General features: G+C 37.0%; 3 protein-coding genes across 6 annotated transcripts in view; 1 reads left to right on the forward strand and 2 right to left on the reverse strand.

Moving 5' to 3' along the window:
• LOC139132475 (uncharacterized) overlaps nucleotides 1–765 on the reverse strand; it is a 40,341-nt gene extending 39,576 nt beyond the window's left edge. The window contains exon 1 of one of the 2 annotated variants that reach the window (XM_070698807.1): nucleotides 612–765. The gene's annotated coding sequence lies outside the window, so the exon portion shown is untranslated. The remainder of the gene's footprint in view (nucleotides 1–611) is intronic. The other variant, XM_070698813.1, reaches the window with a different exon arrangement.
• A 1,369-nt stretch (nucleotides 766–2,134) lies between these two features.
• Nucleotides 2,135–15,448, reverse strand: LOC139132494 (uncharacterized). 2 transcript variants are annotated; one of them, XM_070698821.1, is made up of 5 exons: nucleotides 15,050–15,448; nucleotides 7,911–8,462; nucleotides 6,855–6,967; nucleotides 5,718–5,886; nucleotides 2,135–4,786 (listed from the first exon to the last, which is right to left on the reverse strand). In XM_070698821.1, exons 2-5 carry the CDS (start codon nucleotides 8,446–8,448, stop codon nucleotides 4,731–4,733), a joined length of 876 nt encoding a protein of 291 aa, XP_070554922.1. In that variant the 5' UTR covers nucleotides 8,449–8,462; nucleotides 15,050–15,448; the 3' UTR covers nucleotides 2,135–4,730. The 2 variants fall into 2 exon arrangements, with proteins under 2 accessions (XP_070554922.1, XP_070554927.1); XM_070698826.1 differs by having other exon boundaries at nucleotides 7,923–8,462; nucleotides 15,050–15,447.
• Nucleotides 15,449–19,110: 3,662 nt separating this feature from the next.
• Nucleotides 19,111–26,578, forward strand: LOC139132515 (uncharacterized). 2 transcript variants are annotated; one of them, XM_070698836.1, is made up of 5 exons: nucleotides 19,111–19,343; nucleotides 22,416–23,728; nucleotides 24,708–24,776; nucleotides 24,929–25,018; nucleotides 26,035–26,578. In XM_070698836.1, the coding sequence occupies exons 2-5, from the start codon at nucleotides 22,442–22,444 to the stop codon at nucleotides 26,086–26,088; spliced, it is 1,500 nt and encodes a 499-aa protein (XP_070554937.1). In that variant the 5' UTR covers nucleotides 19,111–19,343; nucleotides 22,416–22,441; the 3' UTR covers nucleotides 26,089–26,578. The 2 variants fall into 2 exon arrangements, with proteins under 2 accessions (XP_070554937.1, XP_070554934.1); XM_070698833.1 differs by having other exon boundaries at nucleotides 22,421–23,728.
• Nucleotides 26,579–27,563: the final 985 nt, after the last annotated feature.

The following is a 27,563-nucleotide window of genomic DNA, read 5'->3' on the forward strand; positions in this document are numbered from 1 at the left end:
AATGTTATTGTTCAGTTGGTATGCGCCTCAAAAGTGAAAGACTTTCACTCAAACTTTCCTCAAGGAATCATCAGCCATTCTGTTGTGGTAGAGAAACAAATTACCAAAGATTCACTGATATTTGAAATTCAAAATGGTGGCCATCCCTGTGTTATGGGGAAAAGTTATAGTTCAAGCAAGTTAGAAAGTTAATAAAGTCATGAAATCTTTATCAGCTTCTCAGAGTCACAAAGCTTTTGGAATAATAGGAAGGTTTCACCATCTTATTTGTCAGGGCATGAGAAGATAATTGCAAGTCCAACCCTGACACTCCCAGTCAGTTATTTTGGCAACATGACATGTATGTAAAGAATTGTTGTAGTTGACAGCCAGTATGGACTATAAACTTTGAATGAGAATGCTTGCAATGCAATTTTGCTAGAAATTTAGCCGAACAATTGTATTTCAACATATTGCTCGTGAGTGATGAATAAGAAACTCTGCTTTACATGTTAGAATATCAAGAAATGCCAGTGTGATAAAATGCTGGCCGAGTCGGCATTTAGTCAGATCGACGTTGGGCATTATTGGTTTTGTTATATGGTAAAGTGTCTGTTAAAGTAAAAACGTACCTTCAAAGTGTTGTGTTGATAATGAACTTGAGAGGACAGCTGATTGTTTTCTCAATCCTTCAAAAGGAGGCGCTCATTTATAGAACTTTTTACCCTCTTTCCTGCAGGACTATGTACAGAAATGACGTATGGGTGACGCACTCTACAATGTTGTGGTGCATGCAATGTTTAATAATTAACTGTTTTATACAGTCACAGTACAGTCACAAACGTGGCGTGGGCTAACATATGTATGGTCCCCACTCAGATAACTTTTAGATCACCCAATGGATGCTAGTATGAACTAATGTTGACTTTTTATTTGATCTGATTCATAGAATTTTCCAAGCTGACAGACTATAGAGCCATGTGTATAAGCTACATTGATACGTTGTATTAATGTAATGCGTTGTAACTATACGTTGATGGTTTCTGACTGAAATCTTGTCAGGGAATATTTATTGTTTTCCTTGACATGCAGGTGACTTATGTGGTTTTAATCACTACACTGGTATGAAAACTTTGAAATGGTCCATAAATCAAAATTTTATTGTTTTCCTGGCCAACACAGTACCAGATCATGTGACTGATATCCACTGAAGCAGTTTCGTTACTTGTTGCTATGGTATTTTAGCTTAATTTGGCTATCGATAACAAAATCAGCATTCCACGTCAAAGGCACTTGACTCTACAAAATTTGTAAAGGTTAGGCCAGCAATGCAACTTGTGCACAGTTGGACTCACTCAGGATTATCAAATGAGCATCTGTGTTTCCACACAATGGATGGTTTTTAGGTATATGCAAATCAGGAGTATACTTGGACAATACATGTACTTTGTACTGGCAGCCACATTGATAGCCAACACTTTATCAACAACCTCTTTGATAAAATGTGAATTTGAGATGCAAATAAAACATGGCGGTATAGCTCTGACTGCAGTGAAGGTTTTGTGTTCTCATCAATAGAACTGACTTTTCAAGAAATGCAGAATTGACAAAGCCCTAAGACATTTACTTCATTTGAGGTAGTACATATGCACCTCGAAAGTGAAAGACTTAAATTTTTGCTCAAACTTTCCTAGAGGACACTTTCAGCCATTGTCTTTCAAAATCAAGAATATCACCTGGAGGGATACAAATTTTGATACAATGGAAACAAATTACCTAACATATACTAATATTTGATATTCAAAATGGTCTCCCTCCCGGAGATAAGACTGTGGGGGGAAAATTAAATTTTAGATTTTCACGATCATAAGAATGTGAATACGCCACTTACTCCAAGAGCTTCAGACTAGGCCCCCACAAATGGTAGATCAGAAAAGCATTGTCAAAATTTGAGTCTAAATATCTGTCCCCAAGGCACATTCTACCTTTAGAAAGTGGCAAGTAACACAATAGTTCAAAGATGACCCATATTTTGTGTTCTTTCAATGAGACATCATGTGGGAACAACAAACTAGATGGAAATAGTTGCTTATATTACTATGAGTAGAAACACTGTCCGCTGACAAAACAATGAACAAAGTTTATAAACAAAGTCTATATTAAAATTAATCTTTATTATTGAGATTTTCACAATTTGAGATGCGCTGTTTCTATGCTTATGGCGTATTTTTTCCACACAGCATAGCATCAGACGACAACGCTATTTCATTAATTTCAAGTACAATCATTTTTTAATTCAATGTGTTTTGTTATCAATAAATGTTAATTAGAATTTATGTATGTACAATCAAGTACGTCAATGCAAATCAATGCTTTAACTCTGTTCATGTGACAAAGTCGCTCTTTCGTGCTTTTTTCATGAATTTTGTTTGATATGAGAAGTAGCTTGTGTTGTTTGACGTCTTGAAACATGCTGAAATACTGGTCAGCTGTACACACCCTCAACTCTGCTTGCATCCAGACATGATTAAACATTCAATGAAACATTTTACAGTCTGCACCAAACATCATGTTCCGTGGACAGTCGTCACCATGCATGGCTAAACATACACTGTTACAAAAGTTTGGACCTTATGCAAGCATTTGTAATGAAATCTATATTGGCTATGTCTTTCATACAGAAAAGGATAGCAGCTTTCTCTTACATTGTGGCCATAGTTTATTTGTCTCAGGAACGCAAAGTTGGGATGGGAAAATCCATTATGTCTAGAATGAAATCTCTTGTTTGCATCCAGCAAAGAGATAATTTTTGACACCTTTGCAGGTATGTACCATGATCATTTTGTACATGGAGACTTTTATCCACCTATGCAATGTTTTCTTGATATTGCAAAAAAAGCAAAAACAGAACGACTTTGTCCCTTTAACAAAGATTGATTTGTAACAAACATTTCACATTGCTTCTCAAATAATGTCTACAGAGCAGCACATTGGGAAACATTAAACGAAAGTTACACAGTACATTTTTCTGTAAAAATTATTTATATCCTACCCAGACTGAAATATATACACAAACATCATCAGTGTACATGTATGGAAGGCCATTTCCATAACGCATCTGTGTTTCAACATGTACATAGTACATGCAAACAATTTAGAACAAGCCTGTAAACAAGAACAAGATGAGATAATCAATTTATTGGCAATGATGCCCCTATTCATGATTCTTGGAATCGCACGATGACAAAATACCATTTCTTAAGAAATGCATCAAGCATAACTTCCCATAATTGCAGCCTTTGTAAGCTATATGATTATCCGTCAAAAGTAACACAATCTTTTAGACAAATAAAGATTAATGAAATTTCTACACAGGGAGTAGAAATTCTCATAAAGAAAAAGTTAATCCATTGTTTTTTTATCCTCTCATGGAGTCTTATTGAAAACTATAAAATGTAAGTTTACAACCTGTCATTGCAAATACTATAGACACTTCTAATTAAAACAAAATCATCTTTTTTGATTTACAGATACCATAGCTCTCTGATCTGTAAGTTCTGAGCGAGTCTCTCTTATTTTTTATTTGAAGGTACAGAAAAATATTTGAAATTCAGCACTCAAAAGTTTTTCGAAATGTAATATGTCAGTATAACACAATTTAATGGAGACTTCTGACAGGCCTGTTAACTTAACTTTGGTTTAATTGCTATAAAAACAGCTTACTTTTGTACCTTAAGAAATAACTCAATACACAGACAAACATTACATCTACACTGAACTGTTTCAGTTTGTGAACACTCTGGATGTGATCCTTTAGAGAAAGATTCATGAATATTGTTTAGAATATAAGTTTAGAATTTATTGCATATCCATTATTATATCATACCAGTATATTGATGGTGCAAATACAGTGATCTAATAGGTCGAGACGCGAAAAGAACCTTAGTATATTGGCGATATACCACGGCTGGCGTACGCTCGAGCTCTCAGCTTGAGCTAAAATATACTGTTATGATATAATAGTAATAAATCCCAATATCTGCTTGTAAAAGGAGAACGTTTGTTACGATTTTACAGATATTGACATAATCGATTTATGCGAATGAACATTATGCGTATGGTACCTATAGTTGACAGCTGCCTCTCATCTGAACCTAATATACACGAGTAAAATAAATTTGCATATACTAAAGATAGCTAGAAAAAAATTCTTGGCGTCCCAGTACAGTAAGCTATTCAACTCTTCAGATTTGCATTTCATGGCACAAATTAAATCACTTCTACGCTCATTTCAAGACAATATAGTTTATAACAAAATGTAATAAGACTTGCGTTAAAATCAGAATAATTTATGCAAAATCATTTCTTAATATTCACAAATTAAAATTTACAAACAGAAAGCTTGTTTCGATTGCTGTCAAAAACTTGAAAGTTTGAACTTAGAATCAAGCTGTGAGGTAATTTTGTATGAAAACTGACATTATTGAAGCAAAATACACAGAGTTGATTTGATTGAAGGATGACTCTGATGTTGATTGGAAGATGGTGAAAACATGAATCTTCATAGCTGAATCTGCATTCTACAAATGCTGTGTTAGCAACCAGAGACAGCGCCACCAACGTTGATCATAAGAAAACCAACTAAATATAGTGATGATGGTTGCCATGGTTAGAACATTTCCCTGTCATGAGTTTTGCCTAAAGAGTTCTTGAAGTGGGTGGCCTTGAGCTGTGTGTTTGTTAACATTTCCTCAAGTAATTTTCATGCCTTTCATTTGTTTTGTCACTTTTTGTTCCCGTAATGATTCTGAAACCACAACAGAGAAGTTAAGTAATATTATTTGGAAAATATAATCAAGAATATACAAAATTCGAATGATGCCGACAGTGCACAAGTATACGAATACGAAAGCATCTTCAACTTCAGTTGTTTAGAAAGAAATCTTAAACACTTTTAGGATACAATCAAAGCTAAAACTTTAAAATGGATAATTATCTAGAGTCTCGACTCATAAGCATTGAGAATAGCGTAAGAACAACATACATGTATATTTGGTATAATAATATACTGTCCATCTTCAGTACAGTTTGGAATGATATTGTACCAGCATGAATAGAACAGGATACATGGCACAGATGCACCAAATGTCTGCACATGTTTGGGTCTTGACATTAGGGAAAGACTGCATTAACTTACATGGTACCTGAAACCTGGGTCCTTGCCTGACCAACTCGGGTGACAAATATAAGACTTTTAATCCCCCAAGGTGTGAATGTTCCATTGTTACGTTTATCTTATCCAGCTGGTGCCATTGTAGGAAAGGCAGGTCTGTGAAATTGATCCCCTGATAACTAAGTAGGGAAGTGGGGTATTCCAAGGTTAATGGAGCTTTCCCATAATGAAGACAACAACTCAATGCTCCATTACGCAATTTGAGCTATAATACTGGTATTAACCCTTTGAGCACCAAAGTCCAGTTTTGTCACCGTTATAAAATGTACCTAAGTCAATTTTTGTCAGATTTTTGCCAAAATTTTGATAAAAAGCTGTGGCCAATGAAATGTTGCATTCATTTGGTCCAAAATTATAAGAAAAATTACAGAAAAGTTCATGAAAATTGGTAAAATGTTGCACTGAAATTTTGGTGGGAAAAAATACAGCACTCAAAGGGATAAACCAGTCTTGATATTTGAAAAATTCTCTGAATGTCTATCAGAAGTGCATCAAAATCACCTACCTGCTTTGAGAGGCTTGGCAAGATGTGGACACTCTTTCTCCAGTACTTTGACAAATTTAGGAAATGCTTTCGGTCCTTTTGTCACAAGTATGTCAATCAATGTCCGTCTTTTGTTAAAATCTGACAAGCAGTCTTTCTTAATCTCAGATTCATCTTCCAGTGAGAACACCTGAAATTGATGAACAAATGCATTGGATAAACTGAGTCAAATGAATTAGAAGTGTTCTCGTAATATAAGAACACTGTATGTCAAAAATATATCCTTTCTACGGCTGAAGTTTTTCATCCCAAATCAAACTTTGGACTAGGTCTCTTCAGAACATAGAGCCGTCGATACAACACACTTACTAGGCATATCTTGTGAAGATATCACAATTGCATAGCAATTATGAAAATTGTCTATCAGGAAGGAACCTTTTTTTATTGCAAGAAGGAAATAAACCCTATTTCTGCCAGACAGTATCATTTCCCCATCTGCCCAGTCAGTAAAAAGCGGTATTGAGCCAAAACCATGTGTGCTTTCTGGGTATGATACAGCAGGTTTGGCCACTAAAATTCATATTTACAGTATCCAGATATTCAGGGACCTTCAAATATTCAAGTTTTTGTTTAAAATGCAACAAATGGAACCTTTGATGCCTACAGTGATTTTAACCAACTTCACCTGGTGATGAACTTGGCAGGATTTAAGTACCAATATCTGCCTGCCATATACTACAGTGTGACCACTGTGTTGCCAGTATTTCCAATTTCCTTGAGTTGGTTTAGGAATTTGCAAAATGTTTTATTTTGTTAGCCCTAACCCTTACATGCAATTTTATTTTTAGAAATTTAAGTCAAAGACATCAATGGCACATTAACACATGTGACCTTGATTGTATTGTAAGAACAGATATTTTCATCAATGCACATGACTGAGAAATATTGTGAAAGGCGTACAAAATTTCTGGAAAACACCTTTCTCAGCCTAAGCTAATGGAAAGATATACTACTGATAGACTGTAGTCTGAGATCTTTTATTGGGTCTGGTATATGCTGTGCAACCTCTACCGAAACCTAGTAAGTTTCAGTGACAGCGTTGCTTATATAGCGAACAAGGAGAGGTCCTACACCAGATAGACTGAAAATATGTCTTACTTCTGACATATGGTCCAGGACTCTCTGGTATGGAAGGTCCTTGGCAAAATATTCCTTGTGTTTCCGGAGCAGATCTTGATGATGGAGAGACATACAGGGTCCTTTCCTTGAATCTGGAAAGTCAATTCCAGAAAATATCTTGAAATATGAGCATAAATATTTATAAATATTTGCAAATGATAGGATGTATATATGAAAACTGTCGTCAAGGGAACTTTCTAGAACTTTGAAGGTCCTGACAATGACTGCAGGTTTGGAACAGATTACTGAACGCTGCCTTAAAGTAGAAGCTGTAAATGCTAGGAACTTCAAATAAATAAATAAACTTGTTCCCTTGTCTTCTTTGTCCATGCTACTGGATTTTTTTTACTGAAACATTCAGTTATGCATGGGTCTCTGCCAACTCAAACCCAAACCACTACCGAAGGTGTAGTGTTGAACATCGGTTCTTAAACAACATCTTGTTGGAACCAATATAATATTGTATAGTTGTTTATTGACATCACAATTGGGTAAGACCACTCATGTACCGGTAGTTCAAGGGGTGTGTGATAATAGTCTCCTTGTTACTATATATGTGGACCTGATAAATACGTAAATTACACTAAATTTTTATTTGCATGTTTTAGAAGCCTGCTGTTTTGTTTGTGGCAGTACTTCATTTCTCAGAGTTCGCGATCATTATCACGGTGACTTACACTGCGCCTTCTGAAAACTGATGTTTTGCAGGAGCTTCATGAATGAAGCATCGTGACTCTTAGCTCTAGTAACAATTGATTGTAGCTATAATACCAGGCACACGTTTCCTTCGAGACCAACCTATCATGCATGTGCACCTGATGGCGCTCTTGATCATGGAGTCCTGGGTTTATATTTTCAGGTTTATCGGTTGGCGACATTTTAGGCCAAAGTAGGGATGTTTTCAAGGTGAAATGGCTTTGGGAAAAGTGAATCCTGGTGCGAAGAGCTTTTGATACATTGGGATGTTTTGGTGTGAAGTGTCTGGCGACTGCTTGTTCCACAATTGTGTTGATCAAGTTCATAGATGTAACTTACCAGTACCCTCACCTTGTGTGGCTGCCCCCTGTGTCCTGGAGTTCTCTTTCCGTCTGCCTGGACCTTCTGTACAATTCACACCATATGCAAGGGAAGCAGCACCGCCAGTATGACGCTGTTTTTTAGTGAACCGCACACTTCTCAACAGCTGTTCATTAAATCCCGGATCCCATGCTTCCAGTGCTACCAACTGACTAAGGCATTCTGGCACATAACAATCCTTTGACAGCTTCACAGGGATCAGTCGATAGCTATCATCCCGATCATTCTTACAGAAGATGTCCTGCAGCGTGTCCAGTGATTTGTATTTCTCTCTTTCGTCATGGCCACCAAATCCAATAATTACCTTGTGGCTTGTTTTAATGAAATGTTGGGCAAGCTCTGTTTCTGGAACACCTCCGACTTTATCCCTTTCTTCATATACCCCTTTGAGATGTTTAGATTCAAGGTATTCGGTTGTCTTCTCTACCCATGGCAAGTTGTCACGGCTACTGCTGATGTAAAAGTCATTTTCATAACCATTTTGAGCCGTTGCCATGGTGAACTTTTACTCTGAGAAAATATGAGATGAAATGGTAGTATACGGTATATTTCCCAGTTTTTGATTTTATCTTTGCTGATAGACTAAGAGGACAAAGATCCATACTATGGCAACTACAGAAAAATAGTAGCATAAAGTGGACAAACCTGTGAGGAGAAAACAACATGATTGGCAGATAACAATGTGAAAAATAATAAGATTTACCATACAAATATTTTGTTTGATAACAAATCGTTCAAGTTCAACAAGATAAAGCACCAGTCAATGAGATCCTCAATGGAGAACACCTTTGGTTATGCAATTTACAAATGTGGAGGATTGCAATGAAACTGGGCATGAGGGGGTGGGGCTGCATCAGTATGACCTTGTTTTTATATGTATCCCTGGTCTGTTTCGCATCACTATGGAGAGTCGAGCAGACCCATGGTGGTTGTGCGAAGAGAACTACAGTTTGTTTATGGTAGACGTTTTCTTGATTGTCTTGCCCAGAAGAGAGGTATTTGGCAAATTTCATATAACTGATTTCATATGACTGATTTCCAAATCATCAATTTTATACTGGTACATATATATGTAATTCTCACAGGGGCTCCGACCTCAGGCAATACAGGAAAAAAATGTGTTGAATTAGACAGGATCTAAAAAAAACTGAGCCCAGAAGATTAGGTTATCAATCTGTTTTCTGTCCCTGGTCCATCCCCTTTATCTCCGTTTTATGGACCCACGGTGTTGGAGTAGGTGACAATGTTCGGAGACTTTCTTGGTTGTCTTGCCCCAGGGGGGTGGGGCACTTGGTAAATGTCAAAAATAATTTGCAAAACAAATGTATGCCCGAGTTTGGGGTGGGGTCACATTTACTGCTGCATAACCCGGAGGTGGAGGGGATGACCATTGACTACTGCATGTCCAAATTCCATTTTTCGGGTAGAATGACCAAAGGGTTCTGTCTGAGAGTAATCTGAAAACGTCACGTTTGCAACTAGCTGTGATATCGCAGCGGTACTTGTGGCGTGTATCGAACGCGCTCGGGTCATTGGGGTCATCGCCACAGTCCCTGTTTGATATGGGGTGAGAACACCGCCAAAATTATCTTGAAAACTTTATTTAAACTTTATTTAAACTTATCTCATTATTATTATTCCATTGTTTGGTGATTTAATGATATTAGATATTTATATCAGTATTTGGCCATTATTTTGCAATTATTTGATCATTATATGGATATTATTTTGACATGATTATGAACTTATTTGGTAATTCGGTTGTTTTGACATTATTCAGCATTGATGTCTTGATTTGGAACTTATTTCATCATTATTATGCCATTATTTGGTGATTTGGTCATTTTTATGTCATTATTTGGTCTTTCTTATGCAATTATTTGGTCATGATTACGACATTGTCTTGACATTCTCTTGATATTGTCTTGACATTATTATGTTAATTCGGTTCTTTTGCCATTATTCGGCATTGATGTCTTGATTTAGAACTTATCTTATCATTATTATTCCATTATTTGGTGATTTGGTCATTTTTATGTCATTATTTGGTCTTTCTTATGCAATTATTTGGTCATGATTACGACATTGTCTTGACATTCTCTTGATATTGTCTTGACATTATTATGTTAATTCGGTTCTTTTGCCATTATTCGGCATTGATGTCTTGATTTAGAACTTATCTTATCAAATTATTCCATTATTTGGTGATTTGGTCATTTTATGTCATTATTTGGTCTTTATTATGCGATTATTTGGTCATGATTACGACATTGTCTTGACATTCTCTTGATATTGTCTTGACATTATTATGTTAATTCGGTTCTTTTGCCATTATTCGGCATTGATGTCTTGATTTAGAACTTATCTTATCATTATTATTCCATTATTTGGTGATTTGGTCATTTTTATGTCATTATTTGGTCTTTCTTATGCGATTATTTGGTCATGATTACGACATTGTCTTGACATTCTCTTGGCTTTCAATTATCTGACCTCCTTTATTATCTGAACTCATTATTTGACCTGCATTTGAACCCTACCCAGAATCATTGCACATTCACGATGGCGCAGTTGATACGGTCTGTTCCCTCGCATAGGGATAGAAAAGCGGGCTTTGCGTAAATTTTAAAGCGCAGCTCAGCACATCACGTATCTAGAATAGTTGGGCGTGCTCGAAAACTGAGATCGACAACAATTTTGGATAAAAAATCGATTATTTCGGCGGCGGAACTTGGCTGTGTTGGGTAGCCGATGGTGGCCTGTAGTATTAGCTATTACACCTAGCCTAGCCCTGCGTACGATGCTGTGTGTTCCTCTACAGCTTATCGCCCCGCTCACCACGTTATGACTTTTCTGCCTTAAAGAAGTATTTTGATTCATTGCGGTTTCATACCAACAAAGCAATAAAAAGTCGTTAGGTTAGCGACCGTGCCCCTATGAGTTTACAATAAAAAAAAAACCATGCTCGAGAATAGCTTCCCGACCAACCAAAAATATTATGTGGCATACCTACGATAAAACATCTTCGTTGAACGAATATTTCCTTGATACTTATTAGTACCGGCTTTTCAGTCTGTAGCTTACAGGTGCAACTCTAACTGGCCGTAAAATAAGATACAAGATAAAAGTATTGCTTTCTCATTTTTTCATAATTCCCATCTGGACTCATCTGGATAAGAAAGCTTCAATAATGGCACGAGTATGTTGAGATGATTTTGATTCTAATAATACAATCAAATGCAGTGTGGTCTATATTTGGCAAATAAATACGACAATGTAATCGCTTTGTCAAGGTCAAACATATTTAAGGCTGCGTTCAAAAAAAAATGGTGAGGGGGGCTGGAGGAATCGCGATTGAAATCTTATTTTTTTTCAGATCCCCCCCTCAATACCCTCAAAAATTTTCAAGTCTCCCCCTCAATACCCGCAAAAATTTTCAAGTCCCCCCCAAAAAAATTACCATATAGCCGCATATTTATTAGGAATGCACACAGAGTAAAAAAAAACATGTAATGTGTCGTTCTGCACGCAAATCTTTAACACTACCTCTTATCAGCAGGTTGTGGAGCCATATACCTAGGGCAAGTTCTAAAATTGATTCATTTTTAAATGCATCAGTGAACTTTTTGGATTTCTCAGTCTAAGCCGACTTGAGTTTATCCAACTCTGGCCAGTTCAATGGCACCAGCAAAATGACACAAAATGACAATCATGAGAGAGTATGAAAATTGTGTATCCCTAGCTACGTTTAACCAAATTGTGAAAAAATGAGCACAGTGACCTACCGAAATTTTTTTTTCAAAAGTACAAGACATGTACAACTTAGATGCCACTTATAAAATGTTTTACAAAATTGACAATACTGGAAGGTTAAAATGTTCCATGAAATTAATGTTTTAATCTCAGAAATTTTGGGTCTAATAATGGCAAATTTAATAACAAATAAAAGTTTCCATTTAGTCACACATTTTTCCATTTAAATTAGAGTCTTTACTGTTCAGAGTTTAACTTTGTGTTATTGGTACAATGAGATGTGAAAATTTAATTTACTGCATGAACTTGAAATGAATGGTTTTATATATTGATTTTAAGTGATTTTAGAAAAACTGACTTTTCATCGTACACTTGCATAAGATCAAGTATGGTGACCCCATCTTTTTTCTCTAATATTTGATTGTTCTCATATGCCAGAATTCAAAAATCCATGGTAACTGTTAGTCCCCTAGTCTTCTATGTGTTGCGATTTTTTTTAAGACAGTGCGGCGATTGTCGTTTTCGTCCACGGTATCGATACCTTTACTGATCTCTGTGTGGCAGGCTGGGTGTAACCTAGCCGTGCGTACGTACAGGTCTTGTGTGTTTCCGGTGTTATACGGCCTCCACCATATAACATAGCAGGCCCACGGAACGTTTCGTAGATCGTCGTCGGATGGGAAGTGACTGACACTGTGAGGCCGAAGACCGAACCTCGGTCTTAGTCACTTCCCATCCGACGACGATCTACGAAACGTGCCGTGGGCCTGTACCATATAACGCCGAGAACACACGGTACACAGACCTGTACGCTCGGCTAGGTGTAATAGCTAATACTACAGGCCACCAAAGGCTACCCAACACAGCCCAGTTCCGCCGCCGAAAATAATCGATTTTTAATCCAAAATTGTGGTCGATCTCAGTTTTCGAGCACGCCCAACTATTCTAGATACGCGATGTGCTGAGCTGCGCTTTAAAACTTACGCAAAGCCCGTTTTTCTATCTCTATGCGAGGGAACAGACCGTATCATCTGCGCCATTGTGAATGTGCAATGATTTCTGGGTAGGGTTCAAATGCAGGTCAATAATGAGTTCAGATAATAAAGGAGGTCAGATAATTGAAATCCAAGAGAATGTCAAGACAATATCGTAATCATGACCAAATAATCGCATAAGAAAGACCAAATAATGACATAAAATGACCAAATCACCAAATAATGGAATAATAATGATAAGATAAGTTCTAAATCAAGACATCAATGCCGAATAATGGCAAAAGAACCGAATTAACATAATAATGTCAAGACAATATCAAGAGAATGTCAAGACAATGTCGTAATCATGACCAAATAATTGCATAAGAAAGACCAAATAATGACATAAAAATGACCAAATCACCAAATAATGGAATAATAATGATAAGATAAGTTCTAAATCAAGACATCAATGCCGAATAATGGCAAAAGAACCGAATTAACATAATAATGTCAAGACAATATCAAGAGAATGTCAAGACAATGTCGTAATCATGACCAAATAATTGCATAAGAAAGACCAAATAATGACATAAAAATGACCAAATCACCAAATAATGGAATAATAATGATAAGATAAGTTCTAAATCAAGACATCAATGCCGAATAATGGCAAAAGAACCGAATTAACATAATAATGTCAAGACAATATCAAGACAATGTCAAGACAATGTCGTAATCATGACCAAATAATCGCATAAGAAAGACCAAATAATGACATAAAAATGACCAAATCACCAAATAATGGAATAATAATGATAAGATAAGTTCTAAATCAAGACATCAATGCCGAATAATGGCAAAAGAACCGAATTAACATAATAATGTCAAGACAATATCAAGAGAATGTCAAGACAATGTTGTAATCATGACCAAATAATTGCATAAGAAAGACCAAATAATGACATAAAAATGACCAAATCACCAAATAATGGAATAATAATGATAAGATAAGTTCCAAATCAAGACATCAATGCCGAATAATGACAAAGAACCGAATTAACATAATAATGTCAAGACAATATCAAGATAATATCAAGACAATGTCGTAATCATGACCAAATAATCGCATAATAAAGACCAAATAATGACATAAAAATGACCAAATCACCAAATAATGGCATAATAATGATGAAATAAGTTCCAAATCAAGACATCAATGCTGAATAATGTCAAAACAACCGAATTACCAAATAAGTTCATAATCATGTCAAAATAATATCCATATAATGATCAAATAATTGCAAAATAATGGCCAAATACTGATATAATTATCATTAAATCACCAAACAATGGAATAATAATAATGAGATAAGTTTAAATAAAGTTTTCAAGATAATTTTGGCGGTGTTCTCACCCCATAGTTTGATAGTGACATGAGTCACAGCGCAACATGCATATGTATTTCCCGATTCCTAATGATGCATATAATCGTGTAGGTGGCAAACAGAGTGTTATCTCAATGATACGATATACCTGCATGGAGCATGCATGGACGAACCATTGTGAATGGAGCTAAAACGAGATTTGTTTCATGTTCCATGACAACTGCCACACGAGACCAGTAACTGGTGAACAAGTTTTCAGGATGTGCGCATGATGATGCATATCGCGGTCCTACTAATTACTGCCCGTCACTGCCCGTCAGGAAATTAGCCTTCCAATTACTGTAATCAGTCGATATATCAATACCAAAGACCACTTATATAATAGAAAGCTACAAATAAGAGTCTGTTTTACTCCAAATGCCCGAGTCCTGTCTCAGAACTAACGTGAATATTGGAGCGCTAAGTTCTCTACTCGACGGGCAGTGATGATACTGATAGGCAGTGTTCGGACATCGATTACGATCAGCGTTGCCACTCGTTCGCAAATCAACGTTGTCGGGGTCTGGGACGACAATTTTGTTTGGTTGTATAGTAAGTAATGTTTTGATATGAGATATCAACTGATTACAGTCGTTGAAAGGTAAATTTCCCGACGGCAGTGACGGGCAGTGGTCGGAACGTCGACGGGCAGTATGTATGGCCAATGGTGATGCATGTACGATCACATGATTAGCGTTGCTACTCGTTCGAAAATCAACATTTTTCGGATCTTGGAATATTATTTCGTTCGTTTTTACAAAGAATAGTGGTCTTTGGCATTGAAATATCGACTGATTACAGTAATTGGAAGGCTAATTTCCTGACGGGCAGTGACGGGCAGTGACGGGCAGTAATTAGTAGGACCGCGATATGCATCGTCATGCTCATATGGCATGTTTTAGGCACAATACAAAACCCAAACACAATCTAAGGAAAAGCCTACCTGACAATCGTTGTACTATTTAATTGGACTTCCCCGTCGATGCTTCTCTTTGCATCTTCGAAACGGCACTCGTTCATGAAGTTGTTCGTTTGGTGTCCCTTCTATCAGACTGCAGGAAGTTGACTGTTCCACTTTGCTCGGCGGCCCGTCCGGTGACTCAGTCACGTCACTATCCGATGACGCGATTTAAGAAATGAAGATACGGGACTTTTACCATAACATCTTTGACAAGACCTAAGGTCCCCGTAAGGAGCAGCTGTTGTATAACTTTCCCCTTTAAAATATGAGGCTTGAAGGTAAATGTCGGCCGGGTATGTTGTCCCACGGATGGCAATCCAGAGAAGCAGGTTATCTGCTGACACCCGGGACCCAGCTGACAACGATGCTGAAGTTAGACTCAGTTTCGGATTCTACTTCGGGTTCGGTTTCGGGTTCGAGTGACTCAAGGAAGTTTTATATTTTCTAGCTGATTTTGATATACTGATGTATGCGAAGATAAATTGTCTTCAAGAACATGTTTTACTGGATTGCCTGTCTGCATATGTACTATATATTTACGATACGATAACTTTATTGCCATAATGTACATGATGCATTAGGATATTGACTTGCTGTTGTCACATAAAAAGTCTACATCAAATATAACTCAAAATACTTAAAATATAAACGTACAAAATATCTCATGGCTACAAGTGGTCCGAAATAAAATACAATGCAATAAAATAAAATAAAAATATTTCACCAAACAAATTGTGTGCTTTATATTCACGATTAAAATTGTTAAAAATAGCTTTTGCAAGAACCAATTTGCGCTACCTATTAGAGGGCAGTATACCAATTGCAACAGGGCATAAGTTTTATAAGTTTTTACAACTTTTATGTTTTTCTGTCAGAGAAACAGGTTTTAGTAATACAAAGCTGCTGTAAAATTTGCAGGCATTTCTGATTTTGGGGTTTATGGTACAATAGAAACTCTGAGGCAACAGTTTGTCAAGCTCTGAGAACTTTTGCTGCAGGGTTGTAATATTTGGACCCGCCAAATTGCACCGATCTGTGATGAAGTACACTTATTTGCACTTGAAGTTGAATGTGTAATGTATAGAAATAACAGAAAACTGCTAAGCACTTTAATTTGAAATTGAAAGGAAGTGTCAAGCAAGAATTTCGACATTTACAAAAAAATGTTTACACCTTGAATTTGTTTATATGTCACAATGTGTGTCACATGGTGTATTGGTAATATATTGTAATACTTTGTGGTCTTGATTGATGTTGTTCTAATTCATAAATTTCAGTTTGAATGTACCATACTAAAGTATATGTTGTGAAATAAAGATTGAATTGGGTGCGTTTCTATGTATCCTGTGCAATACCATCGTGCGAAAACATTATGTCATGAAATGCATGCTACATGTGCAGTCAGGCGATCTAATTAAGATTTCTTCTAGTGTATCAATAGTTAGCATATCCTTAGAAAAAATGATAATATAAACAAGAAATATTACACTACTCTCAGTTAATCGAGTTCGAAACCGAATCCGAAACCGAGTCTAACTTCAGCATCGTCAGCGACAGAGCGCCTCCATTCAATATTTTGAGAGACACTTTTGTTTTCATACTACTGACTATTTCAGATCCAGACAATCACAAGACATGACCATTGAGCCTCAAACAATTTAGGCCGCGTTCAAAAAAGTGGTGGGGGGGGGGCTGGAGGAATTCAGGGGGGGATTCGAAAATTTTTGGGGTAGTCGAGGGGGGGGACTTGAAAGTTTTGCTCTGCCTATAGGGGGGGAACCTGAAAATATTGTGACTCCCAACATTTTGATGTCGTCCAATGGTTCTAACGTTTGTAATAATTAAACAAAATCTAGAACCGTTTTGTCATATTTTATGTCTTTAATCTCAAAAATTCTAAAACTGTATGAATGCCATTAAATTTTCGTAGAACAAGTTTGCCTTGTAATGGGGCAGGAGCTACAATGTTTATAATTTTTCAATATTTCTATGCAATGTATCAAACACAGTTTCTTGGTGTCTCTCTACAGCATGCTGAAAAACACAATATTCAGTTTGTCAACAAAGCCCGTTTGTCTAAATATTGGTGATAATTGAATGATATGATGCAAATGCACGGTACACGTAGCTGTGTTGGCAAGCTGAATACTGGATAGCTCAACATTCTGTAGGGAATAGAACAAGAACATAATTGTATAAACTGAACAAAAATGTTGTCACAATAAAAAGTAATACAACTACAGTATATGTCTTGTACTTTTGAAAAAAAAATTTTGGTAGGTCACTGTGCTCATTTTTTCACAACTTGGTTAAACGTAGCTAGGAATACATAATTTTTCATACTCTCTCATGATTGTCATTTTGTGTGCTTTCAGCTGGTGCCATTGAACTGGCCAGAGTTGGATAAACTGAAGTGGGCTTAGACTGAGAAATTCAAAAAGTTCACTGATGCATTTAAAAATGAATCAATTTAAGAACTTGCCCTAGGTATATGGCTCTACAACCTGCTGATAAGAGATAGTGTTGAACATTTGCGTGCAGAACGACACATTACATGTTTTTTTACTCTGCGTGCATTCCTAATAAATATGCGGCTATATGGTAATTTGGGGGGGGGACTTGAAAATTTTTGAGGGTATTGAGGGGGGACTTGAAAATTTTGAGGGTATTGAGGGGAGGATCTGAAAAAAATAAGATTTCAATCGCGATTCCTCCACCCCCCCCCTCACCATTTTTTTTGAACGCGCCTTACGTGAAAGTCAGTATTGAGGCGTGGCTATTAATTCAAACGATGAACTTTCACTGAACCGATTGAAAGTATTGAAGGCCATTTTTACAGAAAAATTTCCAGGGAATGTTTTTTATAATCTTACATAGATATTTATTTTTCCATATTTATTTATCCTGCCACATGAATTTGTTTGCACATTATACACTTAAGAAGTAAGAGCAATGTCAGAGCTTTAAAATGATAGCTATGTCGTGGTTGTCTGTGCCAGACTAAAAATGGTACGCGATTTTGAAAATGTTTGTTGACAGAGTGGCCACACAACTGTTCGACATTATGACAGAATACGACGCGATTGTTATTTCACCACAGTCCCCTGTGGTCTATTCCGCTCTGTGTCTATGCACCCCATAGACGTGTGTACATATCTTTTTCTCAGACATATGTACACACGTCTATGGGGCGCATAGACACAGAGCGGAATAGATCACAGGGGACTGTGGAGTATACAGCAAGACAGCGTTCAACGCAGTATGGCATACGTAACCATGGACGCATGCAGGGCTTGCCAGGAAATACAATTTTTACCGATGGCGCGCTGGCCGCTGATTGGCCACTGTTCCTCGTGAGCTATTCAGCTCTGGGACTATTCGCCCCATAGACGTATATACATAAGCGAGAAACAACCTGCTTATGTACACACGTCTATGGGGCGAATAGTCCCAGAGCTGAATAGCTCACCAGGGACTGTGGATTGGCTAATGATACGAAAAAAAATTATGGTATAGCGTCGCCAATTTTGGAAATGACCCGGACTGAACAATGCAAATCACTTTTCGCATCAAACAATATTCGTGAAAAAAGCTCAAAACAGAGTGACTTTGTCCCGTTAGGGATTTACTGTACCTCTTTTTTTTGGAGGAAACAGCTGTGCACAATTCTTTTTGTTCAGAAGTGTTTATTTACTTCAGTTAACTTATATTACTTGTAAGTAACTAGGCAACCTGCGAGCCATCGGAAACGTCCATTTTCTGCAAGGTAGAGTAAGCATCAGATATATTAAACTTCACTTATATAATCATAGGTTTTTACGCTTTGCCTCTGCTCTCTAACTATTTCTTTGATTATTTCCTTCGATGTGTCGTAAGAGAAGGTGAATACTGGAAAAGAAGACCGCATACCTAAACCGACATTTGAAGGACACGGTAAGTAACACCTGTACTTTACGCATTGCCTTATTCACATGGTCTCACCCGTTCAGTAAAAACTTACGTAATCTTCGGTGATCAAGTCTTAAAAGATAATTTGGCGGACAATAAGGAAGTTGTCTAGAGTCCATTGTTTGCCCCGTTACTCACTAATGTCGTTTTTGCGATCGTGTCTAAAAGGCACTGCTTTGACTGTTACTGGGTCCATTTCTTTACGCCCGCCGCACAGATCAACGCCCTTCAAACGCACATAATAGACTTCCTGTAGGATTGCGTTGTCCCATGTGAGCAAATTTTAAACGTAGCAAAAAGAGAAGAGACGAAATAACACGAAGACACAGTGAGTACACTTTGTTTTGTTGGTACAATTTAAATCAGTACAAATGAGCAGTCTTTCAGTGATGGTTGAATACGATATTTACCATGGAACGACCCTGGAAAGCGAATTTTCAGTTCCTGTTAATGTACGCCATACTTGCACTTTATGAATCTCATCATTAACTGTTTGACTTAGTGTCAAACCTCGTCCCAATAAACTTCAGTAAAAGATTGTATCCCGGGAAAACTTCCCAATACTTGTACATTAGTATTTGTTAATCGCGTGTGTATTGTCTGTCTCTCCGACTGCCGCAGAGAATAAGCAAACAGAGCAAACCATGTCCACAGTTATAAGCTTACGTATTGAAGCGTAAAATGGTATGCATCGTATTCACACATACTCGTTTTACATCGCTCTAAACACTGTATTTTGGATGTTTTGTTATTCGCTCACTGATAGTCTACCTCCAGAGGATTACAACTATATTTTATAAAAGATCTCCGGAACTTTTCAATCAGAAAGAGAGAGCCTCGGGAATTTCACATGAACAAGGTTATGCTTGTCTTCACATTTACTCGAGTGTCATGACGTACCGAACCGAAACATCATGGCCAAACTAAATTTTAGATAATCTCATCGCTAAGATCAATAGACGGAGACAAAAGAAATTGATCATTCACCGTTACGTCAAATCCCACAGACCGATACCACATGTTGACTCCCAGACTACGTGATTGTATCAACATTCTGACACAAACCATGCACTGCAGAAATACTACTTTTATTCCCTGTATTGTATCACTAAACTCAAGAAGATTAAATTTATTCCAACTACATTTAATTTGAAAAATTATGTCATCTTTCATGAAATTCTGCGGCAAGAATTGATTTACTCTAAGGAGCTTATGAAATGTGGTTCTTATTAAAATGTTGGCATGAAGGATCTAGAGGAAAATGATTTGGAATGCAACTTCCAGCAAGGATTACTAATTAAACGAAGAGTTAAAAGGGAAAAAATTGACCTTTAAGCGCAATATCATCGTTTCCGACTGTATTCTTCGCAAACCTAGTCAATATCATACTCAGCTACAAAGCACTACACTCTTTGGCCCGACATAGGACTTTGAGCACATAGCAGGGTATTGTGTCAACCGTGGTGACATTGAAAAAAGGAATAGTTTGTGAAGCAAGAATTCAAAATAGTACAGAAAGATCCGTCTTGACAAATGATCTATTTATCATGTATTAGAGTATGGATGCTATCAACAAGTTCTCTTTACGGTACTAATCGTTCACGCTGTGTATGTTATGTTACTTCTCGTAATAACAGATCAGACCATTTAGGCTGCATTCACAAATACTGGGGGTGGGGCCTGGAGGAATTCATTGGGAAGGATTTATTAATTTTGCGGGTAATGGAATGGGGATTTGAAAGTTTTGCTCTCAGTATAACGGGGGACCTGAAGATGTTTTGGTTCCCTATTTTTTGCATTTTCAGATTCCATATTTCGGTAAGTAACTCATTACTTTCATTTCGAAAAAAAAATCTGAAAATTTAAAATCGAAAAATTCTAAAAATGAAAAACAACAAGCAGGCCTCGTAACAGGGCAGATACATTTCAATATTTCTAATGTTAGGTTACAATGCTAGATAAAATCTTGAACCTTTCTGTCACCATTTTGTATCAAATACACTTTCTTGCTGTCGTCCTACAGTATGCTTAGGGATTTGCATTAGGGATTTTTGAATTCTATCAGAATGATCATAAATTAAGGGGAAAATGGGGTTACCATGCTTAATTTTCTACCAACGTACGATGAAAGTCACAGTTTTATACCAAATCAACTTAATTTGAATATGTAAAGACCTTCATTTCAAGTTCATGCCGTGAATAAAATATTCACATTCTCATCGTACAATAACACAAAAGTAAACTTTGAACTGTAAAGATTCTAATGTAAATGGAAAAAAATGTGCGAATAAATGGAGTTTTTATTTTTCACCAAATTTGCCATTATTGCATCATGATCCAAAATTTCAAAGATTAAAAGTTTTCTTTGATGGAATATTTCAACCTTCTTGTATTGTCAATTTTGTAAAGTTTTTATAAGTAGCATGTAGGTCATATATGTCTTGTACTTTTTATAAATAATTTTTGGGGGATAGGTCAACGTTCTCAGTTTTTCACCGCAGCCAAAGTGTATATAAAGTCAGTAATTCATAATTTGCATTCTCTCTTATTATCGTCATGTTGGTCGTTCTTCCGGTCAGATTTTGTTTAACTCAAGATGGCTTAGATTGATAAATGTAAAAGTCAACCAGTGCATTTAGAATGAATCAATTGAAGAACTTGCCTAAGGAATATGGCTCTACAACCTGCCGACAACATTTCTATAATCACTACAGAATATTCATCCATGCGTCAAAACAAAGGAAGTCTCGAATTTCTGCAAGCAGAACTGTACAATACATGTGTATTTTCCCAGTATATCCGTATATCCCCAGTATGCTATGTGATAGTTGGAAGTACTTGAAAAATTTTTATCATGTAGATGGCCAGATCTGAATTTTTATGTATTGAGGAGGATCTGAATAAAAAGCTTTCAGTTCCTCCAAAACCCCACCACCATTATTTGTGAAGCACCCTTAATTCCTTGTCATTTCACTATTGTTCAACTCTTTGCATGCTCCAAATTCAATACGATTGATTCTCCAGGCATAACAATTGTATCTGTCGATATATCCTCGGGGCTATGCTAATCTGCGAAGCAGAAGTACATAACAGGTATTGCAGTGCATAGTACCTCTCGCTGTGAAGACACAATTTCGTACAACGTAGTTTGTCAAACACAACACAAACTAACAACAGTCCTGTAATTCTGTGCTACGAACTCCAAAGCAGCAATACCGATTATTTTGTGTTATCGAGGGTGATCTGAAAAGAAATAAGATTTTCAATCGCATTCCTCCAACCCCCACCACCGCCATTATAAGCTTTTGACGAACCAAAAGAGACTGTCACAGCAAAATGCTTTACATATAAAACCCTTACTACTCCTGAGTTACATTTTTTCTTGCCCTGCTTTCTTCAGAACAGGAACTCTTGAACAGCGAAGACATGACTGATGTAAAGATTCGTCGAGGAAATGCAGTGACTCCAATCAATGGTATTGATAATTCATTGGCCACTGCTGACAAGAACACTACATTAGAAATGGATTTTGAAGTAGTAGAATTCAGAAACAACACTTGTCAAAAGACAAGCAATGTTGACAAGATGGAACTCACCAATAATCAGGATGATCAGACATTGGTCAATGATACACAGAGCATGCAAAATAAATGTTCCTATGGCAACGAATCGGAGGACTGCAAGGTGGAAAAACTTCTCCACTATTCGATTCCAGAAAAACTAACTTTTTACGACTCGATGAGACCAATGATAAAAGCGATGTCAATCTTTGGGTTGTGGCATTCACATCAGCTTGATCCAAGATATTACAAAGGAAACATTCGACAAATGGGAAGTCAATCGAAGTCAAAACTACAGAAAATATTCAACGCCAGGAATTATTGCATATTGGTAAACGTCTTATTATGGTTCAATTTTCTTCGTTTCGTGCCGGCATTTTGGACTGGTCCCGAACAAGCTATGTTGGAGGAACGACTGTTCTTTAAAGTTATTTTCTGTTTGTTTACCTTTCAATGTGCGTGCAATGCTACAGCGTTTTTCTTTGCATCAGAAAGAATGCACAGAATGCCAAGATTTTTCCATCACTGGGAAGACCGCATACAGAGTTCAAGCGAAACAGGAGCTAACCTCAAACATATCAAACGTTGGTCTATAATATTTACCGTACAAGCTATACTTTTTGTCACTTTTCATTTTTTAAACCAATCCTTTGGTGTGTTCGGCACTATCGAGTTAGTCAGGAATGCGTCGGCTGTATTTGTCGCGCCATTTCCAGATCACCCAGCTCTTCATGTGCTCTTCATTATCATCAACATTTTTGACTTTGCCGCTTGGATTTTCCCCATTTTCTTCTTCATTCACATCTGTATGATTCTTTGTGACCGATTCGGCAACTTTGCGAAACGACTACGCCTTGACATTTTACGCGGATACAAAAAGGGAGGAGTACCATCAAATGTTGAAAGTCTACGATATCAACACCAGGAACTGTGTCTGGCCGTGGAACATTCAAACAATGGTTTGTTCACATACATTAACGCCATATCATACGGTACAATGTTACCACTGGCCTGCTTTCTGCTATACCAGTTGCTGTTTTCAAGCAGTTACAAAGGAAACGTCTCTGCCATTCTGATGTATGTGGTTTGGCTTACTTCCATCTTCGTAAACGTACCTGTGGTATCGTGGATAGCAGCAATAGTGAATACCAGGGTAAGTGAACAAGCATCGAAGATATGCGCCCCTGTTAGTCACGGAATTGGGAATTCTATGCACCTGTGTGTAATTGTCTACCATATATATTGCAATTCACATACATTTTTAGCTCATATTTGGTTTTGTATATAAATACCAAAAAGAGCTTATATGATGAGTCGGTGGCGTCTGTATGTCTGTATATTTGTGGGTATGTATGTGCGGATGTATGTCCGTCACACGCACAAAGGCTCCCATACCGCCAGAGCTACCATCTCAGTATTTGGTGTACAGGTAGATGCAGGGGTTGAGATGTGAATTTGTTTAAATGAACACATCAGTGTCAAAAATGTGCAAATGAGGTAAGAAAAAGTGAAATCCTGCAAATGTGCAGGAGTGATGGCATGCCAGTAAGAAACAGGCCAACTCCACTGATCTTGAGTCATTTCCTGTCATTGTTTATGAACTGTTACATATTAACAGACCTGCTTAAACCATAGACAGTAGAGGGGGAAGACCGTCTATGCTTAAACTAAGAGGGGCTTGTTTCTGCTATGCATGTTGCTAAAGTTGACCTCCAGTACCTAAAGTTTCAGACCTTATTTACTTTTGTCATTCTTGTTTTTCTGGTTTAAATATTTCTTGTTGTTTTTCTGGTTGTACTATGCAGAAATCATTGTCATAACATCAACGTAGAATTTTCCTTCACTGAACAGATAGAAACAACATTTATTGTTGATCTTTGGTAACCCATACTTGTATATACCAATTCTGATCAAATTTGAGCGACACCGTGTAATTGCGGTATTTTTATTAGTTTCCGTGATGTCTGAGTGTCAGCACTAATTCACCTCTTTGTTTTATCACTTTAGATAGTTGAAATTTCCAAAAGTCTGAGATTCCTTCAAATTATCCCGCACTTTGTACACAGTTTTGTTTGAACGATCTGACTTTATCCTGTGTACTGATTCTTATTCCTTGTTCTTCCTACTCACAGGCCCACGAACCAATCAACATGACTTATAATATCCGAGTAGAACATGTAAAGAATGACGATTTGATGGTGGTAAGTGTCAATCAACAAAAGGCGTCGATAACATCACATTTTCTATTGTAACTTTGTTTTGCTTTAATATGCCAAACTGAGTACATATGCAGTGAGAGTTTAGCTTAAAGGACATTATCACACTCTTTGACCTATTACGATTTTCATTCCAGATTAGCATGTTTCTATCGAGGTTGAATGGACACGCTATTGGGTACACCGTATTTGATCTGGTCACTCTCACAAAACCATTTATATTGACGGTAAGAATTCAATCCGTTTTGATTGTAATACTTAAATGGTCCACTCGCCGCGAAGAAACACGATCTATAGCATCGAACTCAAAAGCTTTATTGCGAATTTTCGATCAACTGTAACGTGCTCGTTTCCATCGCAATTCGAATACAATTTTTCATCTCCATGATGTCATTGTTGGAAACCAGACCGAGAAAAGGTCTACGTGAGGCAACATGATCGGTCACTATGTTACAGTTTATATATCACAAATTTACATGGAAAGATATAAAGATTAAGATTCAAAGAAATCTATCTCCGCTAAACTGCGCATGCTCTTTGAACGATTACAACATGCAACTGGTCGTCCACGTTTTGCAAACAATCATGCAAGCTACTAAATCTTGTCAACTCACTATCAATACCAAATAACAACAACTCGTAGGAACTGGCAGTTTCCTTAAGGTAGAACGTGCCTCGGGGACAGATAGTCGGACTCTCAAATTTCTACAATTCTTTTCTGATTTACCGCCTGTGGGGGCTCATTTTAAAGCTCTTGGAGAAAGAAAAACTTTGAACGGCTTAGTTTTTCGAAAATCCAAAATTTTATTTTTCCCCTAGGAATGTCGGCCATTTTGAATTTCAAATATCGGACAATGTTGGGCAATTTTTTTCCCTAGTTCCAGATTTTGCACGGTGACCCCCCCCCCCCCCCCCGATTTTATTGTTGATTTGGTAAGAGAAAGGTTGAAAGTTTCATTCAGGAAAGATTGAGAACAAGTTCAATTCTTTCACTTTCGAGGCGCATACTACCTTAAGCTAAGTATGATTTAAATATGGTAGCTTACATGTGTTTAACCTTGGAATTTTTAATATTCAAGTTAAAGAGTTGTCCCCGACAAGACACAAAATGAAAGTCAAATTTGTTCATAACTATTTGCAACCATGAAAAGTGTACCACATCATCTAAGATTCTAGAATTTAGGCCCCTATGACAAAGTCTGAATCAGACACATGACAGTTATTTTCTATCTTTCATTCACAGATGGGTGGTTTAGGAGTGACATACTTCGCACTGCTTGCAGAATTTGAAAGATAAAAAAGCTGTACAGGTGCATACGATGACTATACAATCTCTGCCTGTGTGTACTCATCGTACATCATCATTATCCTTGCTTGTATGTGCAAGATAGTTATTGAAGCAAAGTATTCATTTAAAAAATGCTAATGGTGTTTTGTGATCAAATATTAAATATTATTCTTCTGAATCCAAATGTCAATCACAATAAAACTAACAACCTGGTTAAAATGTCTTGATGTTGACTTTAAACATGAATTTCCATTGTTGTTGCTTATTTAGTAATCTGAAAAGGAATAAGTCTGTAATGCCTTGTAAAATGTATGTCTATTGTCATCACTTCTGGACATTCTAATAACTTAAAGGGACAAAGTCGGCAATTTTTCATGAATTTGTTTGATGCGAGCTACTACTTATATTGTTTGACATGTTGAAAGATACTGAATGAATGGGTGACGATGCATACATTCGACCCCGGTTTTAGACACGATACATGAAACCATCGCGACAATTAATTCATTTTCGCGATGGTTTCATTTAATTTGTCTAAAACCGGGGTCGAATGTATGCATGGTCACCCATTCATTCAGTATCTTTCAACATGCAAACAATATAAGTGGTAGCTCGTATCAACGAAATTCACGAAAAATGGCCGACTTTGTCCTTTAAAGTGTATGTCGGTACTATTGCCATATTACTTGACAACCGCTATAACAGCCCTTGTTGATGGGAAATGCATGGTTATGAACATGTGGTATTGCCAGCAATATTCGTCTAGAAGTTATAAATATGATCAATAAATGTCATTTATTAAACTTTTTTTCATTATACAAGCCTTACCTGTGTCTAGTGTGTGCCTATTACTTTACCCTAGCTATCTCTGTATAGTATTTCAAAGAAAACAGTCCATATCTGTTAATTGCCCTCCCTAATCCCCTTCATTAATTTGTTCTGCCGATCACCAACGTTGGGGCTTATCGCCCTGACCAAATGACTCGTTAGCAGCTCATAAGAAGTCTCCTACCTTATGAGATGCTATGATCACATTCACAACTTCTAGACGGATATTGCTCGCGATACCCTGTGGTGTGAAGTGACAGTACCCATGACAACCAACTATCGGCCAACTTCAATAAATAGACTTTAATTAGGGTAAATTGAATTTCATAGATTAGCTGACAAAGATCACCTGTGGTCAAGTGTAACAAAGGATGCTGTTTTAATGTCATGAAAAAAGTCCATTTGATAATAATCAATTAACCATTACTAATTAATGAGACTGACTGTTCAATACTGTGATTGCAATTGTTTACTTGCTACATTTGAAGCTCTTCAAGTTAGTGAAATAATGTAGGTCGGTAGATTTTAAGAATCTCTCTGAGGATGGTGTAATTTTGTAGTTTGTTGTTTTTATGATTAAATTCAAGACTCTTTGCAAGATTGATTCAATGAAACAGTTGGGTAATTGGTTTTCATAATTATGGCTTATGTACAGT

The sequence above is a fragment of the Ptychodera flava genome, chromosome 1, assembly GCF_041260155.1.
Source record: "Ptychodera flava strain L36383 chromosome 1, AS_Pfla_20210202, whole genome shotgun sequence".
NCBI lineage: Eukaryota > Metazoa > Hemichordata > Enteropneusta > Ptychoderidae > Ptychodera > Ptychodera flava.

Excerpts from the sequence above, each read along its gene's own strand:
- LOC139132494 (XM_070698821.1), bottom strand. The coding sequence starts at position 8,448 with ATGGCAACGGCTCAAAATGGTTATGAAAATGACTTTTACATCAGCAGT. Across the intron at positions 6,968-7,910 it reads CACACAAGGTGAGGGTACTG|ATTCAAGGAAAGGACCCTGT; the intron begins GTAAGTTACATC and ends TTGACTTTCCAG. Across the intron at positions 4,787-5,717 it reads TGCCAAGCCTCTCAAAGCAG|AATCATTACGGGAACAAAAA; the intron begins GTAGGTGATTTT and ends TTGTGGTTTCAG.
- LOC139132515 (XM_070698836.1), top strand. The coding sequence starts at position 22,442 with ATGACTGATGTAAAGATTCGTCGAGGAAATGCAGTGACTCCAATCAAT. Across the intron at positions 24,777-24,928 it reads AGAATGACGATTTGATGGTG|ATTAGCATGTTTCTATCGAG; the intron begins GTAAGTGTCAAT and ends TTTTCATTCCAG. Across the intron at positions 25,019-26,034 it reads CAAAACCATTTATATTGACG|ATGGGTGGTTTAGGAGTGAC; the intron begins GTAAGAATTCAA and ends TTTCATTCACAG.